This window comes from Podarcis erhardii, assembly GCF_964252035.2.
Source record: "Podarcis erhardii genome assembly, chromosome: 13".
NCBI lineage: Eukaryota > Metazoa > Chordata > Lepidosauria > Squamata > Lacertidae > Podarcis > Podarcis erhardii.
This window is the reverse complement of record NC_138502.1, coordinates 5,383,086-5,400,757: the sequence shown is the minus strand read 5'-3', so window position 1 is coordinate 5,400,757 and position 17,672 is coordinate 5,383,086. Positions and strand designations below refer to the sequence as shown.

General features: G+C 50.0%; 1 protein-coding gene across 3 annotated transcripts; it reads right to left on the bottom strand.

The window, feature by feature from the left end:
* Positions 1–100: 100 nt before the first annotated feature.
* On the bottom strand, positions 101–16,864 carry SLC7A7 (solute carrier family 7 member 7). Of its 3 annotated transcripts, XM_081836596.1 has the most exons (11): positions 16,436–16,863; positions 16,061–16,296; positions 14,750–15,283; positions 8,874–8,999; positions 8,226–8,370; positions 6,914–7,037; positions 6,475–6,578; positions 4,542–4,638; positions 2,788–2,937; positions 1,722–1,905; positions 101–476 (listed from the first exon to the last, which is right to left on the bottom strand). In XM_081836596.1, exons 3-11 carry the CDS (start codon positions 15,279–15,281, stop codon positions 394–396), a joined length of 1,545 nt encoding a protein of 514 aa, XP_081692722.1. In that variant the 5' UTR covers positions 15,282–15,283; positions 16,061–16,296; positions 16,436–16,863; the 3' UTR covers positions 101–393. The 3 variants fall into 3 exon arrangements, with proteins under 3 accessions (XP_081692722.1, XP_081692721.1, XP_081692720.1); XM_081836595.1 differs by lacking the exon at positions 16,061–16,296 and having other exon boundaries at positions 14,750–15,305; positions 16,436–16,864; XM_081836594.1 differs by lacking the exon at positions 16,061–16,296 and having other exon boundaries at positions 16,436–16,857.
* Positions 16,865–17,672: the final 808 nt, after the last annotated feature.

The window sequence follows — 17,672 nt, the reverse complement described above, 5'->3', positions numbered from 1 at the left end:
GGGTGAGCCATTGGTCTGACTGTTTAAGGTGGTGTCTTAAGATTGCCATGAGGCTCATTTGACAGCAGGCCCAAGAATTCGGAGGTTGCAGGCGTGAAGGTAAGAATAAACGTCCACAGGCAAGCCTGTGGCACTGAGGGTTTATTGGGACTTAGCTGCTGAGGGCCAAAGGACACACAGACACTCCCACGTTTCACAGACGAGAACAAGAATAGGCAAGCGAGTCTCTCAGTTCCTGCAACAGCCGTCCCGGCAAAGTCCCCAAAGACTTCCACGCGAATGGGTCTGGCCAAGTAGCAAACAATAAATTAGAGGTCACCAAAGAGTCTGTTACAGAAGGAGCAGGCGAGGGGGAGAAGCCGGCCTCCCCCCTGCCCCTGGGCAGCGTCCGCATCACTGATCCTTCGCTTCTGTGTCGGGATCCATCTCCGTCAGGACACACAAGGATACGAGCTGGATGAGTCGCGTCATGGAGGCTGCGGAGGGAGGAAAGGGACACATCAGGTCGAGGCCAGAGAGCCAGGGTTGAGGACGGGAGCATTTGTGGGGTGGCTATGCTTTCTCTCTCCACGGTCGGAGGCATAAATGCTTCAAAATACCAGTTGCTGGAAAACACAGGAGGGGGAAAAAGGGCTCTTGCACTCAGATCCTGCTTGCAGGCTTCTCATTTGGGCATCTGGTTGGCCATTGGCCTGATCCTGCAGGCTCTACGTCAGTGAGTGATGCAACAGTTTCTCCAGTTTGCAAATGGGCCCTAGAAAGGTTGGCAACCCCTGCAGTCCAAGCCTCAAGCAGCAGGTGGTTTTGAGGGTTATTGTTAGAATAATAATAACTGCCCCCTTCCAACTCTGCCTATGCATTACAGTCTAATTATGCAACGTGGCTCCTGCATTTTTAATATAGTCGTACCTTGGTTGTCAAACGCCTTGGTACTCAGATGTTTTGGCTCCTGAACACCATAAACCCAGAAGTGAGTGTTCCGGTTTGCAAATGTTTTTTGAAAGCTCCTGCAGCCAAAAAATGGTTTTCAAACAGACTCCCAGAACAGATTAAGTTTGACAACCAAGGTACCACTGTAAATATTTCAGGGAGAACCAGCCCAGTTTAAGATGACTCTCGTGTCCCCTCTTACTCATCTCCAGAACTAAATGCACCAGACTCCCTTTGGCATTTCCTCATAGGAACTTCAGCGGGTTTGGGTATGTTTAGCCTAGAGAAGACAGCTGATTTAAGAGACGACAGGGTAGCTCTCTTCAAACACTTGAAAGGGCTATTGGAGGGACGGAGCACATTTGTTTACTTTAATTGACATTGTGGGGGAAAGTACAGTCATACCTCGAGTTGAATACCCTTCAGGTTGAGCGCTTTCGGGTTGTGCTCTGCTGCGACCCGGAAGTAACAGAGCACATTACTTTCAGGTTTCGGCACTCGCGCATGCACAGTTGGTCAAAATGACATCACACGCATGCGCAGAAGCGGCAAATAACGACCCGCACACATGCAGACGCGCAGTTTCGGGTTGCGTTCACTTCAGGATGCGAACGGGGCTCCGGAACGGATCCCCGTTTGCATCCTGAGGTACCACTGTACAAAGCTCCCTCCGATATCGGGACCCAATGCTAATTTCTGTTCTGCGGTTTAAGCGTAGTTCTAGCAGTGGGGCAGGGAGAGCTAAGAAGCCACCGGTGAAATGGAGGGGGGTGTTTCCCCCTCTGACTCACCCACGGCCCGGCGCAAGAAGTGCGGCCTCTTCTGCTCAGGCACCCTCACCACCAGGTAGTAGACGGGCAGTCCGGAAGCTGCTATGGCAATGCCAATGGCGGAGTTTATGGGGTCGCTGTAGAGGGGAACAGCTACCAGGAAGACAGTGCAGAGGCAGAAGATGATGGGGAAGACGATGCTGAGCTGGTGGGGAAAGAAAAAGGGGCGTCAAGCAAGCACTTGGCATCTCAAACCACCTCCCAACCTTCACTTCAGGCTCTCCTCCAAAGAACTGAGGGGGAACAAGCTCAGTTCAACGGATACAGGAGTCTCTTTTCAATAAGCAGCTAGCTGGGTGAGATCATAAGGAAGACATGAACGGGGTGGCCATGAACTTTCTTTGCCTCCAGCCGACTAGTCCTCGGGAGTATACTGCACCTGAAAGTGGAAGCTCTGCTTAGCTACCAGCCCAGCAACCACACTGGGAATGCAACAATCCCCTTTCCGGAGCCATCTCAAGCTAATGGTCATTGCCACGCACGCTTTCAGAGTGGCTGGGGCAACCTAGTCAGATGGGCAGGGTACAAATAATAAAATTATTACTACTATTATACAGAGCGAGAAAAATGACTTTTCATCAACTTTTCTCAGTCTTTTTCCTGGAGTCTGGGGCCATTGATTTCCAGCACAGAGCTCACTGCTCTGCCTATTAAAGCCATTCTGGCCCATCCCCTCCTGGCAGGAATCTCGGCCACGGCAACTACCTGCCCACAGCCATGACGCGTTGCAAAGGATGCTGGGGCACGGGCAGAATGCATATGCTCTGTGAGAGAGGCAGCTTAGTTTTAGGAAGGCAGCCCAAAGAACTGCTGGCTGATTTCTTGCGGACCGCTTCCCGCTGGCTGGGACCGTTGCAAGGGATACCGGACGAGGTGGACTTTGGTCTAATGCAGTAAAAGGCTTTGCACCGTTCACAGGAAAGGGTGTGTGATCAGCACTGCAGAACGCCTAAATGAGCATTCGAGGGGCAGCATGCATCGTGCCTTGTGAATTTAAGCACAAAACAGCCGGCTGCGGGTTCCCTACCTTGAGGGGACGTTCCCTCGACGGCTCCTTCCAGCGTAGGTAGAGCTGCCCCGCGATCGATAGGCCCACAAAGAACCAGTAGCTAAAGCTGTAGTAATTGATGAGCTTGAAGATGTCCTCTACGCAGAGGTAGACCAGGGCCATGGCTCCCTGTGATGATGGGGGGGGGGGGAATAGATGGTAAGTGGGATAAGCTCTGCTAGGAAGTCAGTGTGTGGTGTCCAAACTTTTTTCAAAGAGGGCCAGATTTGATGAAGTGAAGGCCTGTTGTTGAGCTTTTTTTAGGATTGAAGTTGTTGAGGTTCTTTTAGGATTTTACCCCAAGAAATAAACTGCCACAGGGGCTGGATTAAACCGACCAGTGGGCCAGATTAAGCCCCCAGAATGGACTTTGGACATGCCTGGTTAGAGCATCAGACCAGGACATGGGGAACCAGGCTTCAAATCCTCACTCGGCCATGAAGCTCCATGAGTGACCTTGGGCTGGCCCCTGCCTCTCTCAGCCTAGCCTAACTCTCAGGGCTGTTGTGGGGATTAAACAAGGAGGGGAAGAACCATGTTGAGCTCCTTGGAAAAAAAGGTGAGGCATAGAAATGCAATGAATAACACAGCGTCCACCGTCTAACCAAACACAAAGACACATCTCTCCCTGAAGACTGTGACTCCGTGAACTCGGCCCTTCCAAAAAGGGCCACCCACATTCTCCCCACAAGATCTCCCAGGAGTGCAGGTTTGTGCTATTCTGGGTGCTGACTCATGGCGCTTGATCCCCCGTCTTCCTTCCTGGAGCTGAGGGCAGCTGTCTTGGTGGTTTCTAGAACAGCCTCGCATCCAAGACCCAGCCCTGTCCGCCTCACAGATGGAGCGATATCTAAGCTGCTGTGGTCTGCGGAGAAAGGCCGCTCTGCACAAACTCAGAGCAGGGCTTTTGGTGCGGCTGCCCCTATTCCGTGGAAGAGCATTCCTGTCGAGATAAGACGGGTGCCCACGGCCTGCAGTTTCGGGAAATTTCTTCACTTAAGCTTTCCCAGCAGTAAGAATAGATCGCTGTCATGGGACGTCTGGTTAATATTGTTTTACATTTGCCTTTCAGTTGTTTTAACCGTTTTTATTATATCTTGCACATCGCCTTGGAAGGGAGTTATTACAGTGGAACCTCGGTTTTTGAACGTAATCCATTCCGGATGTCCGTCCGGCTTCCAAAACGTTCGAAAACCAAGGTCAATAGAAAAAAATGAAAAACGCGCCTCAGTTGCCTTTTGACTTCCGAGGTGCGTTCGAAAACAGAAGCATTCGCTTCCAGGTTTTCGGTGTTTGGCCCTCAAAAGGTTGCCCAGAAGGCAATGCGGCCCTCAGGATGAAAATGGTTCCTTTTCTGCCCCTGCTGCAGATACTGTGGGATGGGATTCTGAATAAATAGGCATACAGTTCCTCTCTCTCTCTGTGTGTGTGTGTGTGTGTGTTCATTCACAGGGGTTTTTTAATTGAAATGCAGTAGTCCAATAAATGAGCTTGCCTTCCAAAATATTTGATCAGCAACAAATTCAGTTTTCCCCATCCCATCTAAGCTGATTAAAAGATCAGGGCGGCAGTCTTTAGCCAGTGAACCTGGGGAGGTCTGTCGTCTCCCACTGCACAAGGCTGCCAGCAGTTACAAAAAGCCCTTTTTTGCTTTTTGCTTTGTTGGAAGACTGGCTTCCCTTCCTCCCCTGCCATGCAGACGAGGGTGTTCTCCCCGGCTACCCAGGACTTACGTTAAAAAGCAGTGCTGGCACAGGCGTGAACCGCTCGACGTGGATCATGCAGATGGCATCAGGTAAATGCCCCTCGCGGGAACCAACGAAAAACAACCTGGTGCAAGAGCAAGGGAGCGTAAGGAAGCTGCTGGCTGAGGCAGAGCAGAATTGTCCTAGCTGGTGACCAAGACCCACAGAGGGGCAGGGCAAGGGGTCAGGCTGCCCCCCCCAGGGGACTGGCACAGTTCCCAGAATCCACTGTGTCAATTCAAAAGAACAAGAGAACGGACACTCCATTCAGACAAGGGAACTGGCCTTTCCCAAAGCACTTCCACAGCCCAGACTCCTGCAGTCCCTCTTCCTCTGCTTAACTTTACTGGTGCGGTTTTCTCTGAGGAACAGATATATATTTGGCACTCAGCGAGGTTTGCCATACCCGCAGGGTGGCACAACGCCTCCTCCAGTGAAGTAAAATTAGGGCAGATTCAGATCCATTTTGCCACCAACAGTGGGTGGAGAACAGCCGTCATAGGCTAGCATCCACACTGACAGCCTTACCCCTAGGATCCCAGGTGAGTTTCTGAGGGTCAATCCAGGCATTTATTTTTTCTCATACGTGAGAAGCTTTACCACATGGGGGAAGACTTCCATGCAAGACAGAATTTTGCACAAAAGTGGAAAGTTACCTAGTTTCTAAACTAGGCCTCTCTGGCATGCTGACCTTTCCCCCCTCCCAAATGTGGTTGACGGTTCCTCTGGTGAAAATGAGTAGGTGTTAATCCATTCATGGAACAGCTCCAAAATTACATTTTGAATGACTCCCAGGGCTGGGAGTGGACTGGCGTGGGCCAATCTGAACGTTTTCCATGGTTTATTTCTGAAGATCATGGGCACAAGTAAAAGTTGGCATAATTTGATATAGAAGGAGATCTCCGTTATGAACTTTCTTGACCCTGGTACAACTCCTTATCACGAACATGTCATGTAAGGCTTCCTGACCTTCTTAATACTTTAGGTAAAGGCTAGCACAGTAATCTGGTGTTACCAGCAAAATTTAATTTACACCTCCTGTAAAAAGAGATAAACTTGGAACTCAGGAAACAAACAAGATAACCAGTTTTGTAATTTCTAACTAGGATTATGTTCTTTCAAGTCCCAATTATGCAGAGTAAACAAAATAGGGAAATAGGCAGGAAACTGTAGGGAGAGACAACAGGATAGGAATGTAGATGATCTAACAAATCACTCGTCCCCTCAATCCTGTCCCCTCAATGTTGAGAATGCATTGGCTCAAAACAGCACTTACACCCTAAGATTTGCAATGGTTAGTGAGATATTAAAAGCACCAACATCAGCCCCTTTTGACTCTACACGGTCAAGGACCAGCCTGACACTAGGAGTCACGATAGGACAGGTATACATTTCCCCTCACCATGAGTAGGCAAACTAAGGCCCGGGGGCCAAATCCGGCCCAATCGCCTTCTAAATCCGGCCTGCAGACGGTCCGGAATCAGCGTGTTTTTACATGAGTAGAATGTGTCCTCTTATTTAAAGTGCATCTCTAGGTTATTTGTGGGGCCTGCCTGCTGTTTTTACTTGAGTAGAATGTGTGCTTTTATTTAAAATGCATCTCTTGGTTATTTGTGGGGCATAGGAATTTGTTCATTTTTTCCCCCTTCAAAATATAGTCCAGCCCCGCACCAGGTCTGAGGGACAGTGGACCGGCTCCCTGCTGAAAAAGTTTGCTGACCCCTGTAATAAACCAACCTTTCTTTATTTTTCTTGCACGAGAACTTCTCGTGGGCAAACACATATTCGTAGCAAACACACATGTGAACTCTAGCGGAAGGTCCAAAACCTCTCAGAAGTGTGTGTAGGAATGCACACAAGTGGCAGGCAGGCATGTGGGTTCAGACACACATCTTTGAAACAGGAGATGCATGCAGGTTACCTGGAAGCAGCTAAAATGGAAGCATTCAGGCCCCCAAAGCAGGACAGGGCGACAGCAAGCGGGATCGTCCAGTTCATAACTCCAAATACTTCATCAGCAAAGGTCTGGAAGGAAGAGAACATGAGAAAAAAATGAGCTGGTGAATGCCTTGCGGGGGGGGGGGGGGTTCTAGTATAAACTTCATTCCCAACTCAAGAAGAGACTACGTGTGCCTGTACTCCCAGAGGCTGAGGTGGGAAGAATGCAACTCATTGCGAATCCTTGCAACAAAATTGTTCATGAATTGCCCCTCCGTTACTTCACATTGTACTACTGTCCCTTTGAAGTTGTTCATTTGAGTAAATGATCAACGCTAATGGCCCTCTGTGGACCAGACAACTGGATTCCAAAGTGACCAGTCATTCGGGGGCGGGAGGAAGAGGGAACGGGATCTACTCACCACGGCCACAGCGTCACTTGTTAATATCTCCGTCTTGCTCAGCACTGTGTAGTACGCCACGTTGGTCATGATGTAAATCACTGTGACGATGGGCATTGAGATGCCTATGGAAAGGGGAAGGTTCCTGAGGAATGGCAGTGAGGAAAAACAATGTTAACTCCCTTCCACCGCCCGCTTCGTACTTCCCTTGACACTATTCCTGCAACCCGGTCATGCCCAGGGCTAGCAGAATACACTGAAGCCCACATTACCACCCAGAGGCCCTAGAAAGCTGCTTCACAAAGCCCAGTTCCCAGAATCCCCTGCTCCCCAAGCCCCAGTTCCCAGAATCCCCTGCTCCCCAAGACCCAGCTCCCAGAATCCCCTGCTCCCTAAGTAGCCTAAGAAACTCTGTGTCACCCTTGGCTTCCTTTATTTTCATTTGCCTGCTATACTAAAGAATATTGAGAAAATTATTACCAGGCAGCGGAGCAGGGTGTTAAATGAAAAAATGCTCCAGCTAAGCAGAAATTATAGTGCTTGACTCTGCAGGCTCGCTTTGCTGTGATGAAAATTTCAAGACTGCCACCTCCTTCCTCTTAAGCCAAGCTATTATTTGATTCAATCAAATCAACATTTCTGCCGAGATCCCTTTAAACAATTCTTTAGCTGAAAGTGGATTTTTAGATTACAGCTTGCTCTGCAAAACCCAATACATTTTATGCTAGGCTTCACACAGCGTCTCCCTTCACAGCCAAGCCCACGGCAGGACCCAGGAAGCAAGTTGAGCCTCTCTCATCCGTCCCCGGACTGTGATGCAATGCCCAGCTGTGGCAACTAGATGGCAGAACGCCTCCACAAGAGCCCAACAAAACCCGTTAAAAGGAAATTCAGCTACTTATAGAATGGAAGGGATCACTGGGGTTCTGCCACTACAACTCCATCACGCACACCCATGTTTTCTTTTCTCGTTTTTTGAGACTGGTATGATGTGCTTTCTAGTACGCAAGAGGGAGAGCTCTCGCTCAGCTGTTTTAAAAACAACTCTCCAGGCAAAGTATGGAGAAGCCCCTCATCCATTTCTCTGCAGCAGAAAGCCCAACATTTCTCTGCAGCAGAAAGCAGGGAAGGAGGGCGGTACTCAAGGCTAGTCAGTTTCAATTCCTTTGGAAGCAGAGCACAGATTTTAAGGAGGGAACAATGTTGCTTGGCCCTAGGGATGTCACAGGCGCTGTCCCATAGGTCCCTGCAGCCTCATTCCACACAAAATGCCAAAACACATCGGTCTCGCTAGCTGAGGATGAAAGCCACGCTTTTCTCTGCAAATGCTGACCTTTCGGGGTTCTTGATTTCCTCGGTGACAAAATTGAGGGTGTCCCATCCGGAGTAGGAGAAGAGGGCAGAGTACAGGGCAAGGGCAATGTCCCCCGTGTGCCAGGAGGATCCTTCGAAAGGGTCTGCAAAGTTCTGCGAATGTCCTACATGGAAAGATAACCACATCCCGGTCAATCGGTCAACTTCTAGTTGCGATGAAAAAACATCCTGCCTGAGGAAAATTGGAAGAGGTGCAAAAGTCCCATCTGTGGTGCTGACACACTGTTCCCTCGCGTAAGCCATCGCTAGAGGTGTACAGCTGTCAAGTGAAAATTGTTCAGGTGCAAACGGAAACCCACAAAGCCACAAGATGAGGGAAAGTGGGCTGTGAGTCTGTCTAGGTTTGGGTTTTGGATTCAAGTCTCGCCTCAGATGTGGGTTCAGTGAGTTGCCTGGAGTGGACCACTAACTCTCAGCTTTCCCACTGCGGAACGAGCACAGAGGCCTACACTGAAAGGCTGTGAGGTCAAAACACAGTAAAGGTCAAGAAGGCTCCAATGCTTCTATGCCTACAGGTATGTGCATCAAAAGTCCACGTCTGTCCGTTCTAAACCTTAATTCGGAGGGAGGGCAAGAGGGGGGAAACCAGGAGTAGAGATGGGAGTACCTTGCCCAATGCGGACCACGCCGGCGATGATCACGGCAATGAGAGCCAGCACCTTGGCGTAGGTGGACAGATCCTGCACCCGCGTGCCCCATTTCACATAGGCGCAGTTTACAAAAGTGAGGAGGCCTGGAAGAGAAAACAAGCCAGAGGTCATCCCATGGCAAGGGGCCCTTGGACTACACCAGCCCCCTCCACCCTAGACCATCCACATACACAGCAAAGTCCCATTAAATCCTTCCCTTCTCCAATTTCAAATGTATATCCAATACGGAATTATAAATGCATGCCTAAGCGGCTGATTCCTAAAAGGGAAAAAGAGAAAGAAGGAGAGAGAGAAATCGACGCAGCTGCCCAGTAATTTTTCTGCTGGACTCCATTTTATTTTCTCAGTGCAGAGGTGCGAAAACATTGGGGGGGGGCCAGCCCAAAGGCCACATTTCCCTGTAGAGAACCTCCTGGGGGCCACCCCCCAGTTGTGGGTGGGGCCAGTGGCAAAAGTGGGTGGAGCAACAGATGCAACTCTTCTAAAGTATGAATCAAGAGTTTTTCACGCACACCTCTCTCTACCCAGGCAAACATCGCAGATCAAGGCCAAGATCCAGCCAGCCAAAAGCCCTCAAGGATAAGAGAGAGCAGGGCTGCTGAGGGATGTGGTTTGGGAAGAGTTCTGAGTACTGGACAGAGAGGCCTGGAGGGTCACACTTCGCCTGGAGGGACTGAGGTCCTCGGTTGCTCCAACAGAGAAGCAAATAAAATACAAAAGTCTAGTGCCGTTGGACCAAACCTTCCAAGGCATCCTCAGGCAAAAGGGGTGGCTGCACCCTTGGAGTGACCTGGTGAAGGAGGGGACTCCCTGCTCCCTTAACTGCCCCACTTTTGTGGGTCTCTTGGGCGTGAGTTGCTATTAACAGAAGCCTCTCTGCAAGGGTGTGTGTTGTCTGTCTTGTGATGCACAAGGGCGTGGCTGGCATGTGTGCTCCTGGAGGAATTTCAAGTAGGAAATGCAGCCCCGGGTCCAAAGGTTAGCCATCTCTAGTCTAGGACCAGGCACAAAGGAGGACAGACACACACACACCCCACCCCACTACGACCCTCCGATCTCCATTTCCCATTGTCATAGGATGATGCTCTCACATGCACCCCTTCTCCTAGATGTGAGAAAGAATGTGTATTCATGAGACATCACTGGGGGACAAAATCTGAATCCTGACTCTTTGCGATTTTAAAGGGTGGGGAGGTGTTTCCCTGGACCCTGCTACTTGCTTGGCTTCTGTTTATTCCCGTGGAAAATGAATGCAGCTGCTGAGCTCAATCCAATCATCATAGCCCTGGCCTGCCAGTCCTACTTCCTTCCTGGGTTGTGATGCAAGACCGAGCGAAAAAGAGAGCGAAAGTAAGCGTTGGGAAATGGCTTGTCAGCAAACGAGTCTAGCAAGGATGCTAGATGGGACAGCCTTGGCCCAAAAGGAATGCATTACCCCAGCTAAAAGGCAACCTTCATTCCCCTCGTTTCCTGCATGTGTGAGATCTGACAGATACATGGCGCCCAAGAGTTGGAGCAAAAGATGGAAAGGGGATGGGGGTGGGACACAGGGCACAGGGTCTATCACCTATTCCTAGTCCTGAGGAGTGGGGTCTGCCGAGGTCCCAGGTTCCATCCCTGATGGCATTTCCAGGCAGAACAGAGAGAATGCACCTTTGCCCTGTGATAGGTCTTAGATATATGTTAAATGTTCATAAGTGTACCAACCAAGCATGTGAAGACTAACCTGAAACCATTTTGATTCCCAAACTGAGCAAATGTTTTCTCTGCAAGGTCAAAGGAAAATGGAAAAGCCTCCCCATTGTCTTTTCCTTCACAAATCCTGTCTTAAGGGCACATTTAAGATATGAACAGGGTGTGAGCCTGTGACCTGGCCCAGGAACTAAGTATTTATCATTACAAAAGACTGGCCAGGCTCCCCAGGGTATCCAATCAAGTTAGCAGGGTATCCAATCAAGTAACCTGCCAGACAGGAGATAAACAATGACAGGAGAAAAACAACATTCAAATTTCTATTTTAGACCGCCTTTTCTGTGATGTAGGTATCTGGGGGGTGGTCTTGAGCTACACCCCTTCTCTGATGTATGTATGATATTTCTGGGGGTGGTCTTGATCTACAGGGTGGCAATTTCAAAATATAAGGCCTTGCGCACCATTTTTATAAGGCCTTGCGCACCATTTTTCTGGGTTCCTCCTCCTCTCCTGCAGGTGAGGGGAGCACCCTGTTGTAACAGATCAATAAAGATCAAGCTTACTAGCTGCTTTGCTTCTCAATATTCTCTGGTTGGCCTCTGTTATTTTCTCCTACCAATAGGGAACCTACGTAAGGACTCTATATGGGCTCTTGGGATACCCCATAAGGGGAAAAGGGTAGATTTTGTTTACAACAGCCCGAAACCTCGCAAAGTCACTGGCCGTCAGTGTTCGCAATGAGTCAGGCAGATCCCAGCAGCCTGATTTGGTATAAGGCAGCTCCTGGTCTTTTTATGTCTGAAGGCAGGTGTTTCGGTTGTGGGGACGGACCTTTTCCACCTTCCCTTCTGGCTTCTAGACACAGACAGGCACCCACCATGAATCCTTGAGGAGGATGCAAAGCAGGGCTGGTGGTTCTGCAGGCTGAGAAGCTTGGGGGACCCCATCATCATCCTAGCCCCTCATTAAAAAAAGGTAACATTCACAAAACCAAACAACATGGGCAAACATAACAAGGATTGTGGCTAATGCACAAACGGTCATCCAGAGTTTGAATTAAGAGGGAGGGAGATGGGACTTCCTCGAGAGGAGGTGGAGAAGTTGGTTGTTTATCCCTTTCCGGCTCCTGATGCTCTGATCACCTTTATCTTTATGTTTATTCCAGGAACAAGTTGTTATGACTCAAGGGGCTGTGTGGGACTCGGCTTTCTACCAGACGCCCAAACCCGGCAGAAGGGTGATGTGAGACATGGGGCAGGGGGGCTCAGAGAAGGTTCCCCCCACACACTTTGTACCTTTTCCCCTTGGCTCCAGGGTGTGGATGGAGCTTTCCTATTGGCAGGAGTGGGGGGAACTGGGGACACCTTGCAAACAACGGCTCTGCTTCTTTATAAACAAGGCCATAAATTCCTCTCTCTTATCAGGCGGGTGACATGCTCTGAACAGAGAAAACCACACATACCGTGAGCTGCACTCACTTGCACATGGCTCCAGCAATTCCCCAAGCATGAAGCAGCCCAGTTTCCCCAGTTCAGAGGAGGGGGTGGGACCAAGGCCATCTCAAATCCACCTTTTCTGTCCCAGCCTAGTTTCCAAATAATCTCATCTGAGGCTAGATGTGACCCAGCCTAAAATGGAAGCATTGTGTGTGAACAAGCCCCTTGGGCTCCACACATCTGGGGGAGAAGGGGACAGAACTACCCTTCCTAATATTCTTCCAACCCATTAAGAAAAGGAAGTCTAATGGTTCGCCCCACTTCCGCCTAGAAATACACTTGCAGGGGTGCTGGCTGCTACTTCTTGCAGCTGGCTGCCTGACAGCAAGGGTGCCACAGAGCATGAACAGAGGGCACTTTCCTCATCAAAGAGAGGCAGCTTTCCTCTTGAAAACAGACTTGAGTCTTAGCATTAGGAGCCTGGCCTTAAGGATGGCATTCTGGACAAGCCAGTAGGAATCTCACACCAGGAGACAATCATACATCACATCCACACAGTACATTTAATGATTATGTTTTACCCACCCACACAAAGGATCCTGGGAAATGTAGTTTGCAATGGGCACCAGGAACTGCAGCTCTGTGAGGGGTAAACTGCAGTTCCCAGGATTCCATGATGTGGATGTGAGCTCCCAGCACATCTAGGGCAAGGTTAAGAAGAGCTGTTAAGAAGAGGGCATCACTGAGCAAGGACCGCATCCTCGAGAGATCTCAGTATAAAAACTCAGGGCACTGCCTTAAGAAAGGTTCTCTTTCTATCTCTGATTTTCAGCTTCAACAACATTAACTACAAACCCCTAAATTTGAGATACCCTCCATACCTTTTGTAGGGTTTTGCAGTCGTTTTGTAAGGTTGTGTCGGGCAAATCCCACGTTTTGCAGGGCTCCCCAAACTGAGTAATTGGTACATCAAACCAGGGTTCGTAGTTAACACACAGAAATGTGACGTTGTCCCGATTCATAACATAACCTGTGCCAATGTTTCATGGTCGTTTTGTTGGGTTTTGTAGTGCGAACCCCATGGTTTTGTAGCGTGAACCCCATGGTTTGTAGTGCCCCCCTCAAACTAAGTAATTGATACTCAAACCAGGGGTATCCCCCATAAACTCCAACATTGTCCCATTCACTTGCTCTATAAGAGGTTTGGGGGGGGGATCCCAAATTTAGGGGTTTGTGGTTAATGAATCTTTCAGCTTCTACGTCTGTGAAATGGGGATTACTACACTGGCCTAATTTACAGACCTGTTGCTACAGAGTTAGCGTTTGTAAAGCACTGAGCACCTGGGCAGCAGTGGGGGGTGGCACATAATCCTCTGTTCTAACCTTCTCCCGGCACCCTTTGCTTGAAGACACACTGGGCTTATGGGGTGCTCTCGGCTAGCTTCCCATCACCGCCGGCATTCATGCCTGACCTCGTGCCTCCCTCAGCCATCACATTCCTGTGTGTTGCAACAGGAGCGGTTTCGGGGAGCCTGACATTGCGTTTCTCGCCAGCTGGATCTGGACAGCAGCTGCCGACTCAGCACACTGCCCGTCTCCCAGCTGAAGTCACTCATTTCCTGAGAGAGACCCAGAATTACCCACAGGGTTAGGAGGAACGGAGAGCCGAGAGGCCCCGGAGGAGAGGCTCATGCCAGGTTTAGACACCACTGATGGATCACCAGACCATGAGTCAGAAAGGCTTGATGTGAAAGCGGTGTCACTCTGAGCATGTGCAGAGTGTCCCTCCCCACCGATCATACACACCCGTCTTGCTCAGTCCAAGGCAACAGGTGGCAAAACCTAATCCCAAACAGCCTCAAGCAGGCACGGACTTGCCCAGATGCAAACAGTTTAGCTTTTAACCAACTCATCTTCCACAAGAGAGGGAAGCAGAGACTCAGGACCCCCTTCATTCTCCCTGGAGACCACCCTAGAGCTCCAGCAGAGGAGAATGAGGCTGGGTGGGCTTAAGGGTCCCTTCCAACTCTACACTTCTGTGATTCTATCTCTCCATCTTGGAGGTGCAAGGTTAACATCTAACAAACAGGCAGCTGATAAAGGCTGTGGAGCCCTGGCAAGGCGGTAATTATACTTTTATCTTTTATGTCTAACTAGAGGAGTGAGATGTATTGTGGGCAAGGGGAGCTAGAAGCCAGGCCTTATCTGAGATAACAGCCATATCTATTGGTTATACCCAGTAACCCCTTCCCCCAAAAAAAATCTGCTCCCCTGCCCCGCCGCCCCTTCCAAAGTGGAGAGGGGAGTGGTACTCCCATAGCTAAAGGCATGTTGTGGGTGTCAGAATTCCTGGGTCCATCCCACACCCAGTTCCAGAAGCTCAAGGTGGAGCTTTGGCAAAGCACAAAGTCTGAAGCTTCCCTTATGCCGAAGATTCAAAACCATTGCCAAGGAAGGAAAGAGTTTCCCAGAACTGGGAAGGAAAGGTCGCAGCAGAGAAAGATAAAGGAACAATTGGAGATTAGATAAGGGGGGGGGAGGGCTACCTTTCAGCCCACCTGAGGCTGAATCAGCTCAGGCACTGCCAGGGCTTTTTTACTTTTCTTTTCAAACAACAACTAATGCCCCCCCCAACAAACTTCACACAGCCCCGCTGGGTTCCCCCAAATACTCTCCCCACAGTTCCCGCTGGCAGTCTCACTCACAGATGCAGACGGCAGCCAAGAGTCGGCCTGCCAGGTAAGGTGCCTCGCAGGACGGGAACACGGGTTGCACCAGGTAGTTGGCGAATGTGATGGCAATGACGGCCTGGCTGGTGGGCTCAATGATGAGGAGAGAAGTCCACAGGCGGATGAAGGCCGGCAGCTGCCCAAAAGCCTCCAAGATGTAGGCGTAGCTTGCCCCCGATTTTTTGATGGTGGTGCCCAGTTCTGCATAGCACAGGGCCCCAAAGACAGAGAACAGCCCTCCCACGGCCCAGACCACAAGGGAGAGGCCGTACGAGTCACTGTACATCAGCACGCCCTTGGGCGAGACAAAGATGCCCGAGCCGATCATGTTGCCCACGATCAAGCAGACCCCGTTGAGCAGGGAGATTTCCTTCTTCAGCTTCATGGAGTCGTCGGGAGACGTGCCGGAGGAGTCCTCGAGGGGCTGGCGTGAGGAGGTCCCGTTGGGTACTGAGTTGGCCGGCGGCTCATCCTGAGGAGTCGCCTCATAGCGGGTGGTCTTGGCCATAGCTTGGCAAGAAGAGGAACGGTTCTGTTATTAATAATAATAATAATAATAATAATAATAATAATAATAATAATTACCTGCCCTGCAACCATAAGGTCTCCCAGGGCAGGTTGCATCATTGAAACGTAACATTAAAAACCATTTGAGACAATTTACAATCATATAGATAAAAATGTACACCTCAAGTGTCAAAAGCCAGGGTAAGGAGGGGTGCCTTCAACCTCCAGCTATATAATGAAGGTGCCAGACCCACGTCTGTGGGGAGGAAGACCCACGCCTTAGGGGTTCACCAGAGATCATGTCCTCTCCTGGCCTGCCACTCCACCTACACCCCAGCCTCAGAGGGGGAAGGAGCTACCAAGACGACCCCTTCTGCCAATCTTAGCATCTAAGAGGGTCAGGATGTAAGCAATCTTTCTGATGTTTTGGGACCTGAGGCATTTGAGCTCTGGTGCATCTTGTACTTGTGCGCTGGCACTTTAAAGGCAGCGGTTCTCAAACTCCTTAACAACTTGAAGAACACTCTCCCGTTTCTGCTGTACTCATGGCACATTTTGCTAATATAAAGCAGTAGCTCTAGGAGATACAACACCCAAAAAGATGGCGTTCTCTTCCAGGGGGCGTAAGATGGCATGCACAGGCAGGTAGAAAACCGGACAAGAGTGCCTCTACTTTCCCAGGGGGCGGGGAGCATGCTATCCCAGGAGACAAACAAGTGCTAGAAGCAGGCAGATGTCCCTCTGCCTCCCAAATACTGGGACCCAGGGCTTGGTTCTTACCTCTTTATTTGCCTGGAGAACTGCAAAGAATGGGCACTAGAACCTTGATCCTCATTTCTGGAAGGCGAGTCCAGCAAGCGAGTTTGGGGCACTGAGGTTACCTAGGCACTATCTCTTAAATCTGAACAGCCCGAACAGGTAATGGTTGGGTAATCTTAAAGAGGTTGGGAGCTAGTCACTGTAGATTTCCTCTTCTGCCCAGGGAGAGGTGTCTGGGGGGTGGAGAATGCAGGGGGCTGGGAACCAGGAAAAGAGAGGGTGGGTTTCAGCATCGAGAGAGCAGTTCTGGGGCTGGATTCCCAGCCAATATTATTAGGGGACAGAAAGGAGTATATAGATGGGGATGGTGGGAAAGAGAAACTGACAGATACTCACAGTCCACAGCGCAGTTCCTCCTCCTGCTCTGTCGCCTTATCCCCACACCAGCTTAAGAATAAAGAGACAGAAGCTGCCAGAACAGCACTTTTAACATGAGGAACTAACCAGGGTTGCTGGGGGCGGGGTGAGGGGGGTAAAGGAGGGTGAGCCATTGACCGAGTCCAAGGTCCGTCTGGTGCCAGGTGGGGACAGGAGGAGTGCTATGGGAGATAAGAGGACTGGCAGTGCCTCTGGGGCACCCCATGGCTGAGCCGTCCAAGAATTGGCTTCCTGCAGGAACGTCTTGTGCGTGTGCACCCTCGCAAACGGCGCTATCAGTTTCCCGCAGCAGCCCGCTCATGCATCCTGTGAGACGTCAAGCCTCTCAAGTCACACAGAGCACCTCTTCAGAGACAAAGAGACCTGTGGGAATTGGCAGCTTGCTAGACCTACCGGGGCAAATGGTTCAAAATGAAAAGGTTATCAGCCCTAAAGGCAACCAAGCCTGTCAGATTGGTTCAAGTGGAAATTCTCGCCACCATTCTTGCATTGCAGGGGGTTGGACTAGATGACCCTCAAGGGTCCCTTCCAACTATACAGTTCTGTGATCCATGAACTTAACCTTCGCTTCTGATAGTAGTAGTTGGGAGTTGGAGCAGGGGAGTTGTTGTTTTCACAACTTGACAAGTGAATGGCAAGTGGGAATCCCAAACTTCAAATGTTATCTTTTCCCAGACTGTATAAATCACACGCGATGGCAACTTTCCAAGCCACACCAAACGCTTCTTCAGACAGAAAAAGTCCTGTGCGACTCTTGACAATTGCTACACAACACACACCCTGCATCCTGGCTACTTGCAAGTCGTTTTCTGGATAAAATGAGCCACACATTATTCCACGTTTGCAAATCATATAATGGCTTTGAATCAGGCTGCAACCCTATGCACACCTACCTGGGAATAAGCTTAATCGAATTCAATGGGACACGAACAGGATTACACTGCAAGAGCGCAATCCTTTGTACACTTCCCTGGGAGCAAGCCCCATTCAATAAAGAGCGTGGGACTGAGGACCTAGCAAGTATACACAGGATCGCGCTGTAAGAGAATTAGGACAAGAGCAGCAGGGGAGGGGTTCACCCTGTTAAATTAACACCCCAACCCCACCCCTGTGGCTAAATTTAGGGCTGCCATCTTTTTCACTGGCTGTGCCCCCTGCGCTTTTTATTTCAGTTGTATCCCAGGCAGAAACACGC